A 22,467-nucleotide genomic window follows, 5' to 3' on the forward strand; every position below is an offset into this window, starting at 1 on the left:
AGCCATCTGCCCCGAATGGATTCTACGGCCAACTCAGCTCCCAGGCCACACGCAGGGTCACCCAGCGACGGGCTAAGACCCCTCTGAACTGCTGGAACCGCTTAACCTCAACCCCAAATCTGCAGCCACGTGGCTCGAGGTTGCAGGACTTACCCCAAAGCTCTAGTCCCCCCTCCAGCCGCTGTGACGCCCTGCTGCCCGGAGCTAAGGCCCAGCGCAGAGATCCCTGACCTTGTGCCAGCCACGCAGCCTTTCTTTACAAACCGTAGTAAACATTTTATTTACAAGGTTGTGGCGTCCTAAGTGCAGCACGTCTTTGCGACCCCCTAGCGCGGGAAGGCACTGCGGAGTCACACGTCACAGTGTGAGCTGCTTGTATCCGGGGAGAAGTGTCCGTCGGGGTGGAGGAGGGGGTGGCACTGAGACTCCCCAGGCCACGGCGCAGTGTGGGCTGTGCCACCAGGCGGCCAGCGAGGGGCAGCAGGCGACCCTGGCGAAGGAGGCTCCACCGATGCGTCTCTGGCCCTGTCCCCGCGGCCAGCACCATAGAGCAGGCACGAGATCCAGCCGCGTAGACGGGGGACCCCCTGCGCCCTGGTCCAGTCTACGGGCCTCCGAGAGGCGGCTGGGCAGGCTCCGGGCTTTTGGGGGCGCTGCAGAGGCTGGGCTGGGGCGCAGGGAGCAGCTCCGGGGCCAGGCCACCCCCGCTGCTGCCCAAGCTACTGGCGATCCCCGTGCCGCTGAAGCTAAAACTGCCGCTGCTCCCGCTCCCCACGCTGCTGGCGGGGACGAGCGCGCCGGCCACCGAGGCCTTGATGACGGTGGTTTGGTGCGGGGACCGCTCGGCGCCCTCAGTCCGCTCCGTGTCGCTGGGGGCCATGTCCAGGGACTCCGAGTCGCTGCTGTCGCTCTCGGCCTCGCCCTCCGAGCGGCTGGGGCTCCGCTCCTCCTCCGGCTCGCCGTCCGCGGCGGGGGCTCCGCCCGCCGGCTTCTCGCCCGCCTCCTTGTCCTTGTCCTTCTGGGCCTGCGCCTCCTTGGAGTGTCGCCACTTCATCCGCCGGTTCTGGAACCACACCTTCACCTGCGCCGCGCGGGGACGGGACGGGAAAGCGCGATGAGACCCAGGCGCGCCGCCATCCGACTGGCGCGCACCCCGGAGGCGCCCCAAAGGCGGGGAGGCGGCGCTGGTTGTCCCGGGCGCCTCTAGGACGCGCCAGGCACTGCGCTAGGTGCAGGGGCCCCCCCGAGGCTGCCGCGCCAGAAACAAGGAGATCGCCACGGGTCCCCGCCTGAGGACGCACTAGGCTTCCAGACTCCAGCCCGGAATTGCACGGATACTTGTTGGAAAGGCAGATCCTTGCGCCTCTCCTGCAAACGCGGGAGGATCTCTACTCTAAATCGATGCTTCCTTAACGCCGCCTGCGTCAGGACCCTCCCCGGAATCTGACTGACCCGCCGTGGCCCAGAAAAAAAATGCACATATCGCCTTGGCCGGTTTGGCTCAGTGGATAGAGCGTTGGCCTGCGGACTAAAGGGTCGCAGGTTCGATTCTGGCCAAGGGCATATGCGGGGGTTGCGGGCTTGATCCCCAGTAGGGGACATGCAGGAGGCAGCCTATCAGTGATTCTCTCTCATCATTGATGTTTCTATCTCTCTTCCTTCCTCTCTAAAATCAATAAAAGTATATTTTATTTTTTTTAATATCTTTTATTGATTTTTTACAGAGAGGAAGGGCGAGGGACAGAGAGTTAGAAACATCGATGAGAGAGAAACATCCATCAGCTGCCTCCTGCACACCTCCTACTGGGGATGTGCCTGCAACCAAAGTACCTGCCCTTAACCAGAATCGAACCTGGGACCTTTCAGTCCACAGGCCAACGCTCTATCCACTGAGCCAAACCAGTGAGGGTAATAAAAGTATATTTTTAAAAAATTTTAAAAATGTACATATCCCCAAGATTTTGCGCACCATTATAAGGGGAACCGATGTTACGAATTCCTGCTAAGTCGGCCCCCTCCTCTAACGCCACTATCCTATGCAAGTCCCTCCAAAAGCAGTTCTTTTTAAGGAGGGACTATAGGAAGCACAGAGGGGAAAGAGGGTTCAAAGAGTTGATTCCAGAGGTGGGGGTACCACTGGACTTTCCAGGGAAGAGCAGTTCCTTGGCAAGAGTGCCCCCAGCCCCTGCCCAGGAGAAAGTAATCCCACTGTGAGCTCAGAAAACTCTGGAATCAAACCTGTACACAGTGGAGAAAGGGGTAGGGATGGGGCGGGGAATCTATATAAATACAGACGATCCCCTGGGGGACCCAATGCGTTCACACAAGTTCCAGCTTCCCTTTTAAAAATAACATCCACAGCTGGTGGAAAACGGCTGGGCCCTTCCAGTGTGTGTGTTTGCGCTGGGGAGGGGAGTTGTGCAATGGCGGGCAGAGAGACCCAGAGTTTGGGGTGGGGGAGGGCACCAAAAGGCACCATTTTAAAAAAGTGCCTGCGGTTGGCTTATGCCTGCTCAGAATATTTGGTACCCAGGGGTGTGGCAGAAGGGTGACTCTTCTAGTTTCAGAATTCAAAAAAGAAAAAAAAAAGTCCAGTTCTTGAATTTGAGGGCGGGGAGGGGGGGGAGAATTCGGACATTGAAGGCAGGCATGATAGATTTGTTATTTTCTTGAAAAGTAGTCAAGTAGGCAGAGCCCAGAGCCGGCTGCCAGGCTCTGAAGCATTCTAAGAAACCTGTTTTCCTTCTCTCCCTCACTCCCCCCACCTGAGATTTCTCTTCGGAGCTTATGCCGTTAAGAAAATCGGACTGTGGCCGCTCCAGGCGGACTTCTGGCCCGACCAGGGCGAAGTAATTCCGTTTGAAATGATGTTTTCACTTCCTCACAACTGGGGATTTCACAATCCTGCAGCAGCAGAAGGAGGGGGGCGGGGAGGATGGAAGGAAGAGAAGAGAGAGAAAAAAAGAAGCCAACAACAATCCCTTGCTTTTGGATTTCTATCTCTTCTGAAATAAACTGCTTCCTACAGCAAATTGCAGTGGAGTCGGGTCCGTAATTATTATCTCCCACAGCCTGTTTGCTTTCTCAGCGGTTCTCTTGCCTGCCGGCCAAAATAAACAGGCGCTGCTTGTTGACACACATCTTTGGAGACGGGCTGTGCCTTCCCGTCCTTCTCCTCCACTCTCCTCTCTCCTGCCTCACGTCGGGGAGCCCACAAAGTCTCCCGAAATGCCAGGCCTTGTGCTTCCACTGCAGGGGAGCGGCTGGGGTGGAGGGATCCAGGGGGACCGGGATGGACTGCATCTGCATCGGGTCCGCAGCTGGCTTACCTGAGCATCCGTGAGGCCCAGCATCGCCGCCAGCTGCTTCCGGTCGGGCTTGGTCACGTACTTCTGAATCTCAAACCTCTTCTCCAGGCCTTTCCTCTGCAGGTTGGAGAAGACGGCCCGTGACCATGAGCGCTTCCTCTTGTAGGTCTGGGGCATAGTGTCTTTGGTGAGCACAGCATAGGGACCTGCGGGGCGGGGGTGAGGGGTGGGAGCAAGAGAGAGACACACAGGAGGACCGAATTAGCGCCCTGGGCCTAGGGCTCACGGTGCTGCTTAAAACTGGTCTGCTTAACCCTCCCCGCATTCACAAAGCCCTCCTCCAAGGAGGAACTGTACAGCTTTTGAGAAGGTCGTGGAAAGGCCTAAAAGTGTATATAGTGAGTTGAGAAGCCCAGCGGGACACCCATTAATTCCAAAGGGAAACGTGTAAGGCTGATGTTTGGCCTTCAGGCACGGGGAAGGCAGGTGAAAATGTCGCCCAGGCCTGAATGGGGGTGGGTGGGGGGTCATGTGGGGATAAGGACACATATGTAATAACTTAATCAATAAAAAAAAATGTCCCCCAGGCCTGAAGAATCTAGAGATGCCGGCCTGGATATTCTCTCTCTCTCTCATCTCTCTGTTGTGTGTGTGTGTGTGTGTGTGTGTGTGTGTGTGTGTGTACACTCATGTGCCCAGGCGAGGAGCGTGGATGCAAATTCCTGGAGCAAAAGGGTTTGAAGTCATTTCAAAATCTGTGTGTATGATCCTAAGCAACGCCTCTTGCAGTTGCATTTTCAAGCACCCCCTCTCCCGAAAAAGGACTAGGGAAAGTCCCCCCATCCCACCCCTTCCCTGTGGTAGCGGGGGGGGGGGGGGGGGGGGGGGGGGAGAGAGAGAGAGAGAGAGAGAGAGAGCTCCCAGGGAGAAATCTTTCAGTTTCTCTCCCCTGACGCGGTGGCCTCCCGCACCAACTCCAGGATGGCCACACCGCCTTCGCCACCGGAGGCACCAGCCCCGAGTTTTCTGATGGGCGCGGACTCGCCCCGAGGAAGCTCCGTACCTGGGAACGTGTCTTGAAACTGATGCTGGACTGAATTCCTCGGGTTGGAGCTTAAGGGGCTGAGGATGGCAGAAGCCTCGTTAATAGGGTCTAGAGATGCGAAGAGCTGGCCGGCCGAGGGCTGCAGGCCCGGGAGGTGCAAGCCCGCGGGCCGCCCGCCCGTCAGCAGGGACGTGAGATCTGGGGACCAGGCAAGAGAAGAGCGGGTTACACGTCAGGCAAACCCACACCCTTTGGGCTGGTGTGTTCCTCCCCTCCTCCGGCGCCCTGTCTCCAACCCAAGCCCCTCTCTCCCGATTGTGGACAAAGGGGCGATGCGGGAGCGACATGTCCCGTCTGTCCGTGTCCACGGGGTTATGGCCAGGAAGGCCTTGACATTAAGCCGCCAACACGATCTCGCTCTCAGGTGCCTTTGGAGAATCCCAGCCCTAAACCCTCTGCCGCCGAAGACCTTGCTCTGCTGTCTCCTCTCGGGAGTTGAAAGCCCATTTGTTTCGCCACATTCCTGGGGTGGAATTTCTCTCTAAATCAGACAAATGATGGGAAAGTGCTCCCCAAAAGGGCTTTCCCTAACAAATAATAGTTTCCTCTCTAGATATGTGATTAAAGACAAGGGATAGTCACTGTAGCAAATGTTCCCAATAACAATTTGTATGCGCATTGACTCTGTGAAGAGTGGGGTGTGTGTGTGTGTGTGTGTGTGTGTTTAAAACATTCCTAGGGCTTTTTTAAATTTTTTACATAGAGCAGGTGAGTTTTAAACCTAGAGTTTCAGTCTTCCCACAATGGATTTTCGTCTCCCTCCTTTTACCAATGTGTCCTTAATTGTAAAAAAAAAAAAAAAAAAAAACGCTCAAAGGTACCCCGAATGGCCCAGGGACCCCGGGTGCGTCAGGGCCCTGGTCAGAGGCCTGAGGCCTCTAGTCCAAGACCTACCTACCTCTCAGCGTGTTGCCTTCTTTGACTTTCGGGTCAAATTCTGCAGACAAAATGCGGTCAATTCCAAATTTGAGGTCCTTGCTGGAGGGGGCTGGGGCCGAGCCGCTGTGGTGAGGGTTGGGGACCCCCCGCGCCCCGGAGGCCGGGGGCTGCAAGGCGCCCGCCACCCGGGGAGGAGGTGGAGGCTGTTGCTGCTGCTGCTGCGGGTGGTGGTGGTGGTAGGCGGCCGAGAGTGGGGACAGTCGCTGCGGGAAGCCAGCCGGGACTTCGGAGGGCGCCACCACCGGGGTGGGTCGAAGCGGGGATCTGGCGGCGGCTTGGAAAGAGGCGTGCGGGTGAGCCGAGCTCAAGTGCGCGGTGAGGGCAGCGGCCGAGGCTCCAGCCAGGCCCTCCGGGGCCGCCCCCGGCTCCCCGACGCCGGCGTGGAGGATGTCCGCGATGCAGAAGGAGGGCTTCTTGACGGCGGCGGGGTCTAGCGGGAAGGAGCAGCCGCCCGGGCCGGCCGAAGAGCAGTAAGCGGCCGACCAGAGGCTGAAGTTGGAGGCGTAGAAGGGAGCCAGCCCGGCGGCGAACATCCTGGCGGGGGGCGCCCGGCGGCGGCCGCCGCGGCCTGGCTGGGCCGGGTGGATGGGTGGGTGGGTGCGCGCGCGGGGAGGGGCGCGCCTAGTCCAGCAGGAGGCAGCCGCCCGGCCGAGGACGATCCGCTTTCGGTTCTCCGTCCGCTCCGAAGAGAAGCCAGGGAGCCCCAGCACCACCGAGGAGGGGAGGCGAGGGTCGGATCCGGCCGGTCACAGTCGGCCCTGGTCCCGCGGAAGGCGGCGCGGGACCCGCGCGCCCCGCGGGCTGGAGGCGAGCGAGGGGCGCTGGCGCGGAGGCGGGCGGCTCCGCACACGCCGGGGAAGCCGGGGAGACAGGGGCCGGGCACCGAAAGAAAAACCCCAAGAGCTAAGCCCGAAGAGCTAAATTTAAAACAACAACAATAATAATCCGTTAGTTTAAAAAAAAAAAAGTAATAAGAGGGGGGGAAAAAAAACTCCTCTCTAAAAACTCCCAAAGTTTTGGCAGAAGCTTTCGAGTCGGGCTCAGGGTAGGGACCTCGATCTGAGCGCTCATTGGCCACCCTCGGGACCAATCAGAGCGCGGAGTGGAGGGAATTGGCAAAGAGGGGCGTGGCCCCGCGCCCGGCCACGCCCCGGCCACGCCAAAGTGTTTGCCGCTGCCGCGTGGGCCGAGCGGGGTTCCGCGCGTCCCTCTCCCCGGCTCCGGGGACACTCTGCCCCGCCTGTGATTTCTGCGGCGCCGAACCGGCACCGGGCGAGGAGAGTGGGTCACAAAGACCCGGAGCCCTCGCCTGGGGAAACGGATGGTCCCGTACAATTACCGCGGGGCATAGGCGGCCTCCCGGAACGCGCTGGGGGCCCCTACGTGTCCATCCCTTGACATCACTCGGCCCCCATTTTCCTGCAGATCGGGCCTTTATCCCGAAAATCGGTGTCCTCCGCAAGGCTCCATCCCTCGCGCCCCACGCTGCCCAGCCCTGAGCTCTGGCGCAGGAATGCGGGGGGGGGGGGAAGGGCTTGGGGACCCCGCCCCATTGAGCACCGCGTCGGCCTCGCCGCCTCCGAAATCCTCCGGGGAGAGAGGAGGAGCTGTCGTAAATTAGCTTTATTCTGAGCTGTCACACGGTGACAACTTGAACGAGTAACTTTTCAAACAAAATAAGATGGATGTCTCTCAACGTCTGCCTCGGACGTAGCCAAAGCCTCCAAGACAACAACAAAAAAGGCCGCCGACCGGCCGAAACCCGGGCGAGCGGGGCGCGCGGCGCGCGCGGCCCCTCCGCGGCCGCACCTTGTAGGCGATGCCACCTCCCTCCTCCGCCACATCCCCGATCGAGTCACGTGGGCTGCGTTGTTTTGCAAGTGCCCACAAGAGCAGATTTCCTCGGGGTTAAATGCTACTTTCAATTCACCGCCTGCCGGCCTAGGAGCCCCTGGGCCTGGTCGCGGGAGAGGCTGCAGAGGCCGCCAGCGCGTTCCTTTCGCACGTCGGGTTTTTGGAGCGCAGAGGGGGGTGGGGGGTGAGGGGTGGGGGGTGGGAGTACCGTGGGGGCGAGTTCTGCAACCTCCACATCTTTATTTTAAGAACTCGTTCTCTTTTAAATTGCAGTCAGGACGGATTTCCCCACCCCTCTCCCAAGCAAACCACAGGCCACCCAGAGGAGCTCTATTTGCACATTTTAAGGAAGAAAATAAAATAATAACAATAATGAAACCACAACATCTTTTGTTTTCGATGGTGCTCAGATGCATCTCTTAACAGAGCAGCTGTGCTTCTGTGGCATTTAGAAAAAAAAACAACTTTCAATCTAGTTTTGAGGCATTTGTAATTTCACTTCAGCACTGAGGTTTCTTACCCAACCAACCCAGGAAGGCAACTGAACTTGCCAGTGCCTATCTCGAGTTTAGGGTTTGGGGCTAATTAAATTCATCTCCAGGGGTTTCTAGCTCCTTGTTGCAGATGTTGTCGTTTTAAGCTTTGACTTTCCTCCTGGAAAGTAATCCATCACTTCGGACCCACCATCACTGAGTACACCCCAGCCCCATCTCTCTCTCTCTCTCTCTCTCTCTCTCTCTCTCTCTCGCTCTCGCTCTCGCTTTCTCCCTCTCTTTTGCACGAAAGGGTTTTCTTGCCCAGCTCCCCGCAGCCGGGACAGAGGTGTTATTTCCAGCAGCTGCAATGGAGGGACATGATGGCCCGAGGGCACCGGGCGCCCTGGGCGAGACGCCGTTAAACCTGCCCTATTTCCAGCCAGAGGAGGAGTGACCAGCATCAGACCACTGAGACGCTGCAGTGGAGGCAGGCGTTGCAAGCAAAAGCTGGGGATCCTGGCCCGAGTCCGGTCGGTCGGAGGGCGCGGCCCCTGCAACCTCATGGACCTCAGAAAAGTCACTAGCGCGAAAGTGCGTCACTCTTTCTAGGGTCGCTTTCAACTTTGCTGCACTTCCGACTGGACTGGCCCCATTCCAACCGCGGCCCAGGCCCAGATTCCGGCGGGGTCCAGGGGATGCATTTAGGACTCACCCCGAGGGCCGCCTACCCCCGAAGAAGGCGCGACCCTCGGGGTGGGTGCGGGGTGCAGAACTGGGCGGCCTGCGGGCCCACCCGGTTTCCCCGGGTGTCCACGACCCGCATCCGCAGCACTTGGAAGCCAGGTGTACGGGGCCGGCGGGGAGAAGGCGAGCCTGGGAAGTCGGGTTTCCCGCGGATTCCTACCCGAGCGAGCCTCACGCTCCTTCCTCTCTTACCCAGCAAGGCCGGCGGCTCGACTCTAAATTGCGCCCCGGCCCGCGCGCCCACGGCGCTCGGCTTCATTGCGCCCTGGCCGATCTGGAGCTCCCGGTGGGTAACTCGAAAAGGGACACCTTTGGAACGACCCCCTGCCTACCCCTCCCCACCCCCCCACCCCAACTCTCTCTCTCTCTCTCTCTCTCTCTCTCTCTCTCTCTCTCTCTCTCTTCCCCAGGCCCAGGCCTCATTTCTGCCCGCCCCTTGCCCTCGTGTGAGCCCGCAAGCTCCCCTCCCCCTCGCTCCCCACCCTCCAACCGAGAAAGCAGCAGGAAACCCGGGCCCGCCGGAGTGCAGGCCACCTCCTGTTTTGTTGATGGGCTCCAACTCGGACTAAATGAGCGGATGTGCCTGCGAGATTGGTCTCAAAATAGAAGCTGCCTTAGTATTTTAGGATACTGCCGAAATCCTTATTTCTTCCGGAGAAAAACTCTATAATGACTCCTAGCACTTCCCCTTTTCATATTTGTGCAACTTTATCTCCACCGACAAGTTGCTCGGGTGACGCAAATCCGCCCCTGTGTATTGCAACGACCAAAATAAATGCGCGGAAATCGATCCCCTTCGAGCAAGGAAAATATAAATATGCAGCTGCGACTTTCCCCTTTCATCTTGGCTTTCGGAGCGGCTCGGAACGAGCTGGTGGAAGAGCAATTGCGCAGGCCAGGCGGGCGGGCGGGCAGACTCTGGGGGCAGAGGCGAGGGCTCCGGGGCCTGGGCGCCACAGCCGCCAGCAGGAGTGAAGAGGACCTGAATGAATTGAATGAACTTGAGCTTGAACGTGGCTACGATGTCCTTAAGGGAAGCTCATTTGTAAAGACGATTTCGTCTGAGCCGGCATAGCTGCACCAGCAAAGCACAACCCACAATAAGAGCAATGGAGAGAGTTCTTTATACTGAAAGGTTCATTATTAAATAGCTTTTGCAGGGGTTGCTGGGCAATTCTGATGACTGTCTTTAATGCATATGATTCTCCCTTCTATATTCCTGGGTAGACACAGCCCAAGTATTGCCCCACCCTGTGAACGCCCGGTGCCATGGAAGGTCGGTTTTATAATGTAACAATATGATCTACGAGGATTTAGGGTCGGAAGGAGGGGCCTACATCAGAGGGTATGCATTGCTTGAAGCAAGAGATGGATCCCATCGCCCTTTGGCTGTCTTCAGAGCCTCCATACTTAAATCAGTGCAAATTCTTGCCCTAAATCTGGGGACTCAGATAACACACCGGTTGAGCATAAAAGCTCACAGTCACAGAACCCTGCAAGGGCTCGGCTGTCCGGATCTGCTCTCTGCTTTTGTCTTGTCTTATAGATTCTGGGCAAAATAACATATAAGGGCGTTGCTCTATAGAACAAGACCACCTCCCCCCCCTTTTTCATTTTAAATATTCTTTCAAATATGGTACTTTCTGGTCTCCAAGAAAGAGATGGAAACAATTTTATCTCCACAGTGAGGAGGAGAAAGAGACACAGCACACGCAGCCGTGTGAGGATATGAGAGATGTTCGGCCATGTTGGCATCCGCATATATTCTGCCGGTCACTCCGCCAGCTGAATGAATGCTGGGCCCAGCTCTCGCGTTTCGTGGTAGATGTGGGACGTCTGTGCCTTGTGGGTGTCAGATATTGTCGTTTAGGACTCTAGAGACTCACCCCGGTCTCCCCCATCCCCCCACACACCCTTTGGATTACACCTAAGTAGGCTATCACTTCCTTTTCCTGGAGACGTTAGTATTCCAGAACTATTAGTATATAGAGTTCTTGAGTTTGGGGAAGATAGACTTTGATATGGGGTAAGAAAGGCAAACAACAGTGTGACAAGACCACAAGGTCCGAAGTCACTTGATTTAGTCCTTTTCCTTTTTCTGATCTCCCAGGTGTGGCAGACTCACGGGCAGGGTCTCTTTCTGTGGCCACCGCCCTGCCCTTGACCCCCTCAGGCATCAGGTCCCAGCATCCCCTCCATCCCAGGAGGAGCCCACCGAGGACCAAAAGTCGGTTCTCTGCTGACACCTGCTGGGCTATCTCGGCATTGCTGCCTGGCAGCTGGCAGCCTTGCTGTGATGCAAGCAGGCTCTTTCTTGGGAGAAAAGGCGGGTTTGTATGATGTGTTTAAAATCGCGGGATGGGGTGAGGGGAGCTGTCACCCTTCAGTAGGAACAACCAAGGTCTGACAGATCTCAAGGCCCGGTTACCCGTTTACGTGTGCTGTCGCCAGCGGAAGCCAGCCTAGGGACGCAGAGGCGATTTGAGTTTATCATCGAGCTTTCAGTTTAGGAAGTTGATGCTCAAAGAGGTTAAGTGGTCTGCCGGAGGCTGCCTCGTTAGGAAAGGGTGTTCCAAAGAGAGCACCACCAGCCAAAATTCCACCCCTCGGCCAATCTCTTTAGGGCAGGGGTTCTCAACCTTCCTAATGCCGCGACCCTTTAATGCAGTTCCTCGTGTTGGGGTGACCCCCGACAGTCCCTACTATAAAAAACATTGTAGCCCTAGCCAGTCTGGCTCAGTGGATAGAGCATCGGCCTGCAGACTGAAGGGTCCCAGGTTCGATTCCGGCCAAGGGCACATGCCTGGGTTGTGGGCTTGATCCCCAGTGGGGGGCGTGCAGGAGGCAGCCGACCAATGATTCTCTCTCATCATTGATGTTTCTATCTCTCTATCCTTTTTCCTTCCTCTCTGAAATCAATAAAAATATTTTTTTTTAAAAAAAATGAGCATTGTAATAGAACATGTGTACAACTGTATTCAGTCACAAATTTATAGACAGAGCACCTGAAGATAAGTTAACACCCAGCTTTATGGTTAGTTTTTCTCTTGTGTGGCTGCTTCCCTCACCAGGAGATGCTGACAAAAATGCGCATGATCCTTCAAAGTGATCAGTCACGCTTGAGTTTAGACTTTTGAACACAGGGTTGACGGCTGTGTCTGTAACTGGGCACACATACCTGAGCTGTTAGGTTCAAAACAGAGTATTTGCAAGTGATTTGGAACGCCCATAAGCCTGTTGAAGGAGGCAAGGTTTGGAACAGTATAGTGCTACTTCCATATCCTCACTTTGTAGAAAATAAGACACAATGAAGGTCCATTTCAACTTCAGGGGGCTCATCTGATGTCTCTGGTGAGCTTTAACAGCGCTGTGACAAATCACATTTCCACTATCAATTATGACATTACTCTCCTTCCCACGTCCCCACCAGCAATAGATGTCACCGTCCTTTCAGCTTTCACCAATCTGATATTATTATCTCAATTTGCATTTCCCTGACTTCTGCTGGGAGGGCCCGATTTGCCTACTCTCTGACACAGTAGATGGCCATAGTCATTCATGCTTGCTTCCCTAATTGGTGAAAACACAGATAACTCTTCAAGTGCCCCACCTCCTCCCCTCCCCCTCATTCCCAATGGGGCCCAGTCAGGAGGCGCCCCAAACGCTGGAGCCCTCCACACCAGCCTGCAACCTCTCAGCATTCGGGGCACACGGAGCACATGGCACCTCCAGTATCAGGCTGGCCGTGATCAGAATTCAATGAGTGACATAGGCTGTGTCCAATTCACATGTGCAACTGACAAGAACGCCCACGGCTGATACGCATGTGCCCGTGCATGGCCACACGTGAATCGCCCTGAATACTCACAATATTCTAGCAACGAGGTGTAGCTTGGAAACGGGCCTAGGAAACCGTTTATTCCAACCGTTTATTCACCCTCCACTCTCGCCCTGAGTCATAACATCCGGGTCACCCTATTTCCATGGCAACCTGAGAGTGGCGTCTATTCTGGTTGAGGGCAGAGCCCCAACTCCAGTTCCATGACTGGGGCTCTGAAAATGCCTCCCTGTTTCAGATGTTTCCTCCTTTCCCCACCCCACCCTTCTTCCCACCGAGCCCCGGGTGTGATGGAGAATTCCACCGGAAGGTGACACCTCAGGGTCTCAAGCGGCCCGAGGGCTCATTTTAAAAGGCTCCTTTAAAAGAAAAAGAAAACAGCCTGGTCTGAGTGGCTCAGTGGTTGAGCATCGATCTATGAACCAGGAGGTCACGTTCGATTCCTGGTGAGGGTACATGTCTGGTTGCAGGCCCGATCCCCAGTGTGGAGGGTGAAGGAGGCAGCCCATCAATGATGCTCTCTCATCATTGATGTTTCTATCTCTCTCTCCCTCTCCCTTCCTCTTGGAAATCAATAAAAAAAAATACGTGTGTGTGTGTGTGTGTGTGTGTGTGTGTATTTAAAATATATATCAGAGAAGGAGGGAGAGGGAGAGGGAGACAGAAATATCAGTGATGAGAAAGAATCATTGATATGCTGTGTACTCCCCACTGGGGACCCCAAGAGGGCATGTGCCCTGACCAGAAATTGAACTGTGACCTCCTGGTTCATAGGTCGATGCCCAACCACTGAGCCACACAGCCCAGCCGGTTCCCGAAGGCAGGTGTCCTGAACAGCAGGAAGCTCAACATGGACACGGCCTGTTATCCCAATCTGCTGGGAAGTAAACAGGTTTTCGCTACCCTCTCCCTTCCTTCTCCTCTCTGTCCCTCCCCCACATGTGTAATTTAGTCATGAAGGTCACGGCGAATCTTCTGAAATTGCTCTTAGAATTTTCCAAACCAGTTGCCAACCTCGCTGGGTCAGTCTCCAGGGAGTACTCCGCTCAGCACTTCCAGACATTATCTCACCCGACCCTCGGATCAAGCCCGCGAGGGAGCTGTCCTTAGCGTTTCCATTTTACTTGGGGAACAAAGTTTTAATTGGTCAAGGAACTTGTCTGAGGTCACAGTTCGTGGTGATGCACACTGGATTCGAACCTTTTTTTTTGTTTTTTGCCACCAAGGCCCTTGTCCATCTCTTCTCCAGTCTCTCTGTGTCCTTATTCTTTCTACTCTTCAAAAATGAAGTAGAAATTAAGGCATGATGAATAAAATTAAAATAAATAACTCTATATATGAATGCCAAGAAAACTAAAAGGTGTACTAGAAAATGTCTAACACAAGATAAGGCAGTAATAGAGGAATAGAGAAACAAAATCAACGTGAGACCTGTAGAAAACAAAAAGATAGTAATTATATTGTTATTTATTAATTATATTAATGGAAATGGATTAAACACTCCAAACGAAAAACAGAAATCAGCAGAATGGATTAAAAAAAAAACATGTTCAGCCCTAACCGGTTTGGATCAGTGGATAGAGCATCAACCTGCGGACGCAAGGGTCCCAGGTTTGATTCTGGTCAAGGGCATGTACCTTGGTTGCAGGCACATCCCCAGTATGGAGCGTGCAGGAGGCAGCTGACCGATGCTTCTCTCTCATCGAGAGTTTCTAACTCTCTATCTCTCTCCCTTCCTCTCTGTAAAAAAATCAATAAAATATATTTTTTAAAAAAAGTTCTAACTATGCTACCTACAGAAAAACATCCTTGAGACTCAAAGGCATAAACAAAATGAAAGGAAAAATAGTTTTAAAAAAGTATATCTTTTCCAAGTTGCTCTGCTAATATCCAGCAAAACGGACATGATGACAAAAATTATTACTAGAGCCAAAGACAGACATTTTATGATGATAAAAGGGTCAATCCATCAAGAAGACATAATTATAATCACATATGCACTTAACAACAGAGCCCCAAAATACATGTAGCAAAAAGTGACAGGATTTGAAGGAAGAAATAAATAATCCCACAGTAATAGTTGAAGCCTTGAACAGCCCACCTTTAACAACGGATAGACTTAGACAGAAGATCAGTGTGGAAAACGGAGACTTGAATAGCACTATAAATCAACCAGACCTAACAGACATCTATAAAACACTCAACCCAACAATAGAAGAATATACATTCTTCTCAAGTGCACATGCAATATTTTCCAGGGCAGACCACATGTTAGGTCATAAAACAAGTCTCATAAATTTAAAAGGATTTAAGTCATAAGAAGTCTGTTCTCCAACCACATGAAGCTAGAAATCAATAACAGACAGAAATTTGGGAAATACATTAATATGTGAAAGTTAAACAACATGCTCCCAAATACACCAATGGGTAAAAAAAAAGAAAGAAATCACATGGGAAAACAGAGAATATTTGGAGATAAATGAATATGAAAATAGAACATACCAAAACTTATGCGGTATAGCAAACGTGATGCTTAGAGGAAAATGCATGGCTATAAACGGCTAAATAAATATATCTCTTTTTTTAAAGAAAGATCTCAAGTCAATAACCTAACCTTTCACCTTAAGACTCTGGAAAATGAAGACAAAACTAAGTCCAAAGCTGGCAGAAGAAAGGAAATAATATTAGAGCAGAAATAAATGAAATAGAAAATTAAAAAATAGAAAAAATTCAATAAAAACAAAAGTTGGCTTTTTGATAAGATCAGTAAAAATTGACAAACCGCCTGGCCAGCATGGCTCAGTGGTTGAGCATCGACCTATGAACCAGGAGGTCACGGTTCGATTCCTGGTCAGGCTACATGGTTGCAGGTTCAATTCCCAGTGTGGGGTGTGCAGGAGGCAGCCAATCAATGATTCTCTCTCATCATTGATATTTCTATCTCTCTCTCCCTCTCCCTTCCTCTCTGAAATCAATAAAAATATATTTTTTAAAATGTGACAAACCTTTAGCTAGACTGACCAAGAAAAAGAGAGAAAAGTCTCAAATTACTAAAATCAGGAGCAAAAGAGATGACACTACTGCTGACCTTAAAGAATACAAATAATTATAAGGGAATATTATGAACAATTACATGCCAACAAAATTAGATGAAATGGACAGAACTCTAGAAAGACACAGCTACTAAAATTGACTCATGAAGAAATAGAAAATCTGAATAGATGTATAGTCCAGCAACAGGTGTTCTAATTTTTTAAACGTTCCTACAAATAGTGAATTGTCTCTGTTGAATACCAAATTTTATGCATATCTTTTAGCTGTATATATATATATATATTCTTATCTATAATAATAAAAGCATAATATGCTAATTAAACCAGACCTCCTTCGAGATGAAGCCGGGCTGCGAGGGAAGCCTGGGTCCCGGGCCCCAGGAAGCCAGAGGGAAGTCAGTGCCAGCAGCTGGGATAAGGAAGGCCTACTCTTGCACGAATTTCGTGCATCGGGCCTCTAGTATTTTAATAATTATCTATATTATAAAAGGCCTGTGGCCCTAACGACCAATGACCAGCGTAGGTGGACGAGGTTGCACACACAGGTGGGCGGGGCTGCGTGATTTTGCGCGCTGGGCTTCTAGTATAATTATAATTAATGATTATGCTATTATATATTGCTACTCAATTTTGCACATTTAATCTTGCTTTTTTATGTCATCTTTACCAGTTTCTCCTTACCTTTCTATTGGTTTTATTTTGTATATTTTGAAGCTGTTGTTAGATGCGGAGGTTAACAACTTTTTCATGGACTATACTTTGAATCAATATGAATCTGTCCCCTTTTCCTTTTAGGTATATACCTCAGGGTGATCTTGTTAGTCTTAGGAAAGTACTATTGGGATAGTTTACAGGTCAGATAGATGTATATATAGAGAGATAGAAATATAGTTACATATTTATATATATATTCTATATATTATAGTGTCCCAGAACTCACATGTGTGTGCATGTGTGTGTGTGTGTGTGTGTGTGTGTGTGTGTGTGTATATATATATATATATATATATATATATATATATAAATTTCACAGAGCTCCAATCTTCTATAATATCCATACTTCCTTTTTCCGGGATTATATTTCAATATGTATTAATACCTGAGAAGCATGAAGTTATTTTAATGAAGAACCTTTAAGTAATGGGATCAGCACTTTATATTTCAAGTAGAACGACTATTTTCCAACGGGGCCTTTCAATCTTTACATGGAGCCTTCTTTCCCGCGGGCTATTCCTTGCCAAGAGCACTTGGACTACGGCCCTGGGATGTTCATGGGAATTACACCCAAAGCAGGCTTCCTATCAAGCGGCCTCATACCGATGCTGCATACTTATTTGTTCCCTGGATGGAGAAGGAACTCTCCTCTCTTTCATGTACCATGTTCTTCATGTTTCCACTATTCTCCATCTCTGTGTCTTGTCTTTCTCTCTCTCCCACCCCCCCTTCTGATTTTCTCCACCATCCTTCTCCCAGCAGGTCTGATGAAGTTATTCCCAACAAACCCTCTGAATGTGCCTCCTCTGGGGCCTCCCTCCTGAGAAATTAGGTGGCTGTGTCAGTTGCCTCGATGCCTATTTTTACTCGGGTGTTTGTCCGGCGGCTGACGTGGTTATCAGTCCCTCCAAAGGCCCATTGTCCGGCACTTCAAGAAGAATGTTGTTATATTGACTGTGAGTGCGTCAGCCCCGCTCCCTCTGGAGGAACTCTTGGATGAAATTAGATAATTTCCATTAAGAGACCGCGCATTATTAGTCCCTGGTGCCAAACGGGAGAATGAGCCAAGATGACTATTTCTGGCCAGGCTCACCTCAGGAAGGAACCTTCTCGGCTTTAATGGGATTTTGCTATTGTTGGTTGCCTTCTGTTTGACACTCGGCCAGGCCCGGGTTGGAAATTGTTTAGAAAGCTGCATGAAATATAATAGAACCCCAGCCATTTGCTGAGGCACATTCCTGCACAATGTTTATTTTGAAGAAAGGGGGAAAAAAAATATATTGTCCTTGGCAGACAACAATTAAAAAAAAAAAAAGAAAGAAAGCAGTAACTTGAATCTCTGACCATATGCTTCTTGTTACCCGCTGTGTTTAAAAACTCCCGGTTGGTATCAGAGGATTTCACACCGAAGTGATAAATCTCTTGTAATATTTATAAGCATCTTCATTACAGACCCAGGAAGACATTTAAAGTCACCAGCGTCTTCGAGGCTCAGGCTGTTTGGAAAGGGTGGGTGAGGAGGAGGGAATCTGAAAGAATATTCCAGGCTCACGCTGGTCCCAGTCTGGGCCCAGATGTCAAGTCCACAGAAATTTCTTTGCCCTGATGTCTAGAAAAAAAAAAAAGGGAGGGGGGGGGTGAATCTGTAATACTTTCAACAATAAAGAGAAGAAAAAAATTGCCCAGCCGATGTGGCGCAGTGAGTGGTTGAGCGTCAACCTATGAACCAGGAGGTCACTGTTCCATTCCTGGTCAGGGCACTTGCCCGGGTTGCAGGCTCCATCCCCATTGGGGGCCATACAGGAGGCCTCTGAAAAATGATTCTCTCTCATCACTGATGTTTCTAACTCTCCATCTCCCTTCCTCTCTGAAATCAATAAAAATATTGTTTAAAAGATAAATAAATATAATAAATAATAAAAGAGCATCAGAGTAAAAAAAACACAAAAAAATCCTTTCTCAAGCAGCTGCAAGGACTAAGCCTTTTGTGAGCTGGCTGTGTTCTGAGCAGAGGTACTCACTGAAGCAGGGCAAGCTCCTCTTCAGTGTGCGGACATTGTGAAGAATCAGCCTTTGATCAGAATGGTGGGGTCCTGCTTTTGTGTTTGTTGTTTTGGGTTTTGTCCAGTAAAAGCTGATTTCGCCATCAGAGTTGACTTTTTGGCAGCGCTATGGCACGAACGGTCCTCTAAGGCTATTGCAATTTTGGACATTTTAAAAGTGAGATTGAAATCCCAAACTTGCTATCTTATAGATTAGCTTAGTTTCCCAGGCTTGGCCTTCTTGTATTGTCCAATAAGATTTTGGGGACTTGTATGCATGCATATAAGCCAAACCAATGGACATGGACAACAGGGGGATGAGAGCATGAGTTGGGGGGGGGGAGGATGGGGGTTAATGCGGGGTGGGGGATGAGGACACATTTTTAATTCCTTAACTAATAAAGAATTTAAAGGAAAAAAACAAAACAAACAAACAAAAAAAGCAAAACAAAAAAAAGATTTTGGGCTAAGTACACGAGAAAAACGGTCGACGGAACAGAACAAAATAATAAAACCTATGGTGGGATTCCAATAGGCAACCCTTGAAAGAGCAACCCACTGCCACTTCTAAGAGTTGCTTGGTTGTGTTAAAATCCAGTTTTCCGAGACTGTTTAGAGCTAAAGCCTTCAAGTCTAGAAGCCAGTCCCATCCACGAGCATTTCGATGGCCTCAAACATGCTGCTTCCTTGCAATTATTTGGCGTTAGCCTTGGCCGTTTCCTCTTTAGCCCTTTCAATAAATAATATGAACAACTGAGTCGTGACTGTCAACAACAATGGGGAGAGGGGAAGCAGAGATAATTTAAAAGATAATCACCAAAGCTAATCACCAAATCAACTCTAGACAGAAATGTCATCCTTTTCCCATGAAATCTTTCATCAGAAATGCTGACCCAAGGCCAAAACTGACCCCGGGTGGTGGAAGAGCCTTGCAAAAGAGGAAATGGAGACATACAAGTCCAAGTGCACGCCGCTCAGACACAGACTCTGCTGGGTCCCCGCCTACAGAATGGGAAGCCAACAGGCACCGGCCATGAGTCCCATGGGGCAGGTAGAATTCTAAGATGGCCCCCAAATTTCACCCCCAGGTGTACACGTCCTATACAATCCCCACTCCTTGAGTATGGACAGAACCTGTAAACAGGGCAGGATATCACTTGTGGCTAGGGAACATTATACAGCAAAGACGAAGAGACTTTGCAGATGTAATTGAGATCTCAAATCAGTCAATTCTGACTTAATCCAAGGGAGATTATCTTGAGTGGTTCTTATTTAATCACTAGAGGCTCAGTGCACAAATTTGTGCATGGGCGGGGTCCAGCTGGCCTGCCCCAATGGGGTCTGATCAGGGCCGGGCTGGCAGGGGGAGGGGATGCGGGAGGTTGGCCGCCGGCACCACCCCCAACCTCATAGCGAATGATCGTTCCAGTTGTTGTGGTCGTTCCACTGTTCCGGTCACTTGACTTTTATACAGAGAGAAGGGAGAGGCCTTAACAGGAGGACTGGCCCATCCTCAGGAAAGAAACATTCTCCTGTTGGCCCTGAAGAATATTCTCAAATGCCTGCATTGTAAGAAGTTACCTGCATCTCTTTCTCTCCCGTTCCACCTTTTGCTTTTGCAGGTGTCACGACTCATTCATTTCTGCAACACACCAAGGCCTTGTCCATTACCTCCCTTATAGTCAATGATCAATAAGTACTGGCTTGACTGAATTTTCAATTGAGTTGAACAGAACCGCTCTCAGGAGCTATAATTCCAGAACCCCCAAACCAGTAATGACTTTATGGGATCACCTGTTCCTTCCTTCTTGGTAGATCAAGTCAGCCAAGGTCCACGGGTCCCCAGCCTTGGTTGAAAGATGCCTACATATGGAGTTTGTCCATACTATGCATCCATCGAGCCACTGAACATTGATTTTTCTGGGAACTCGTATATCTAATAGATGCTGTGCCACCAAGATGCCTGCCCTCAGAAAGCTTCCTGACATCACAGAGAACACTACCCCTTGACGGGAAACTTCTTTTCCCCCTAATACCCCTCCCTCCCTGCTCAAGTTCTGGTCTCACCCTCTCCTCTGAACTCAGGAGAGACCCTGAGGACAGCTGCTCCCCATCCTCAGCCACCTGACCCTCCCATCATTAAGGCCCATTACCGAGTCACCTCCCAGCCCTCACCTCCCTCCAGCCCGGCCTCTGGAGCAGGGATATTGATGCTGACCTGCCTGGAAGGGCCAGGGTAAGAAATAACTCATTGAAAAGGCTGCGGGGTGCAAGGCAAGGGCCAGAGACGGAGGCCACACAGGCCTTCCCGGCACCCCATTCATTTTCCAGGGCAAACAACTCTGGACCCCAGCTCTCAAAAGAATGGGGAAGATGAAGTGTACCTCGCTTGCGGCCTCCTCCTCGCCTCCTCAGGCTATTTGTTCTCAATGAGGACCCTGCACTCCTTTCACAGCACATTTGTCATCCGTGCTTTTATTCACACTGGGTCATTTTCATTGTCTCCTGCTCAGAAATGCTTGATAAGAATCTCGCTGAGTGGCCCGTGAGGAAAATCAACAAAGGAACCTGCCATTGTGCCCTCCCCCCATCGCCCCAGCACTTCAAAGCTCTCACAATATCTTATTTTTATTATTTCTTCTTGTTCCCCCCCCCCCAACCGAAGTATGAACAATGTGTTTTGCATCCTAGAATGTCGGTGGGAAAATATATTTCTCACTAGTTGGATCCTGAGCTGCTGACAGCGGATAAGAAGATAGAGCCATTCAGGTTAAGATTGGTAAAAATCCTTTACATTCCTTTTCCTCCTAAATAGCGTACAACAGGGCTGAGTAGGCCCGCTGCAGGCATCATCCGTAGAAACCAAGGGTCAGGGTGTGCATTTCAGATTCTGTTTTTAAAATCTGATTATTGCAGACTTCATGTGAGCGCATCTTTGTTTAATTGTAGATGCAACAGAGCTGAGTATTATGCGAGGTGTGGGGAGAACGGAAAAGAGCCGACATTCTCATAAGAAAGTCCTGACATGTCCACCAGACCCTACTGTGAAGGAGTCCCAAGGGCCCCCTGAATGGGATGGACAATGAGTCCCAAGGTCAAGTGGATTTTAGACTCACCGCACTCGAATCTCACAATTCTACAGACCACTCTGAACAGGACATAGGGCAGCTGAGCAGATCTAGTTCATAAAAGAAAACTGATCGTACATCGCACACACCAGGAATGAAGAGGGAATCCTACAGACTAGCTGGTCTGGCTCAGCGGCTAGAGCGTCGGCCTGCGGACTGAAGGGTCCCGGGTTCGATTCTGGTCAAGGGCGCATGCTGGGGCTGCGGGCTCCATCCCCAGCAGCGGGGCAAACAACACTGTCAATGAGCTCTCTTACTGGGGACTCCACAGTGACCCCAACATTTGTCCTCCACAGGTTGTGGCATGTAGCCTCGGGCTCTTGGCACCGGTAGCTTGGCACTGGTAGAGGTGAGCTGATCCCTGGAAGGTCACTGCTGACCCCTGGGAGGTCACTACCAAGGGGAGGGTGCGGGGCCAGGAGCTGGGGCCAGGCTAGATTTTCAAGACCCGCCTCTAGGCTGTTGTCCCTGAAGAGGAGCTTGGGGGGGGGAGAAGGCCTCAGGCCTGAGCACAAAACAAAAGGCAAGGAGGGGAGGAAGCAAATGAAATGGCTTATCTCATTTATTTATTTTCCTCCTCCATTTCCCCTTCGGCCCCTTCGGCCCCCATCCCCCTGCCTCTGGTTTCCCGGCTAATAACCTCCCGGCTAGCACGCGGGCCCCTCTCTGCTCCCCTAATCACTTCTGCAGGCCTGGCCAGGGCTGTATTTACCACTCACAGGATTTCCGTCGGTGATAACCACAGGCCGGCCACTCCGCAGCTGGCCTCCGGGGCTTGGGGTGTCTATTTACAGCTTGCAAAGCACCCCCAACTCTCCCAAGGATGCGTGGCCTTCCATGTCTCCCCTGCACCCCCAGCCTCTTGCCAAGCTCCCTCCCTCTAATATCCCTCCCTCCCTCCCCCCTCCCTGGTCCTTTACGTATGTGGCTGCCCCAAATGGAGAGATGAGAGAGAAGGTTAATATCCCAGGTGGGTCACTCACTCACTCCCAAATCTCCAGTCTGAGGATGGTGGAGGGGCCTCCAGATGCCACCTGTCCATCAAGGAAGGGGACACAGCACCCCCTGGCGGCCATCCTCACCGCGCACCCCACTGCCTTGACCGCCATCGGACTGTTCGAGCAACGCTCAGCCATGCATCCACCTCACCGGGTGTTTCTTTCTTTCTTTTAACTCTGTGGTGACATGGAGCACACACTCAGAAAAGCACACAGGCCGCAAGCTCAGTGACGTTTCACAAAGTGGACACGGGAGGCAATCAGTGCA

The 22,467-nt window shown here is 51.4% G+C and overlaps 1 protein-coding gene across 1 annotated transcript; it reads right to left on the reverse strand.

Moving 5' to 3' along the window:
* Nucleotides 1-258: 258 nt before the first annotated feature.
* On the reverse strand, nucleotides 259-6,596 carry HLX (H2.0 like homeobox). The gene is made up of 4 exons (XM_081114371.1): nucleotides 5,312-6,596; nucleotides 4,372-4,551; nucleotides 3,330-3,514; nucleotides 259-1,081 (listed from the first exon to the last, which is right to left on the reverse strand). Exons 1-4 carry the CDS (start codon nucleotides 5,883-5,885, stop codon nucleotides 605-607), a joined length of 1,416 nt encoding a protein of 471 aa, XP_080970497.1. The 5' UTR covers nucleotides 5,886-6,596; the 3' UTR covers nucleotides 259-604.
* Nucleotides 6,597-22,467: the final 15,871 nt, after the last annotated feature.

The sequence above is a fragment of the Myotis nattereri genome (assembly GCF_964212035.1).
Source record: "Myotis nattereri genome assembly, chromosome: 20".
Classification (NCBI taxonomy): domain Eukaryota; kingdom Metazoa; phylum Chordata; class Mammalia; order Chiroptera; family Vespertilionidae; genus Myotis; species Myotis nattereri.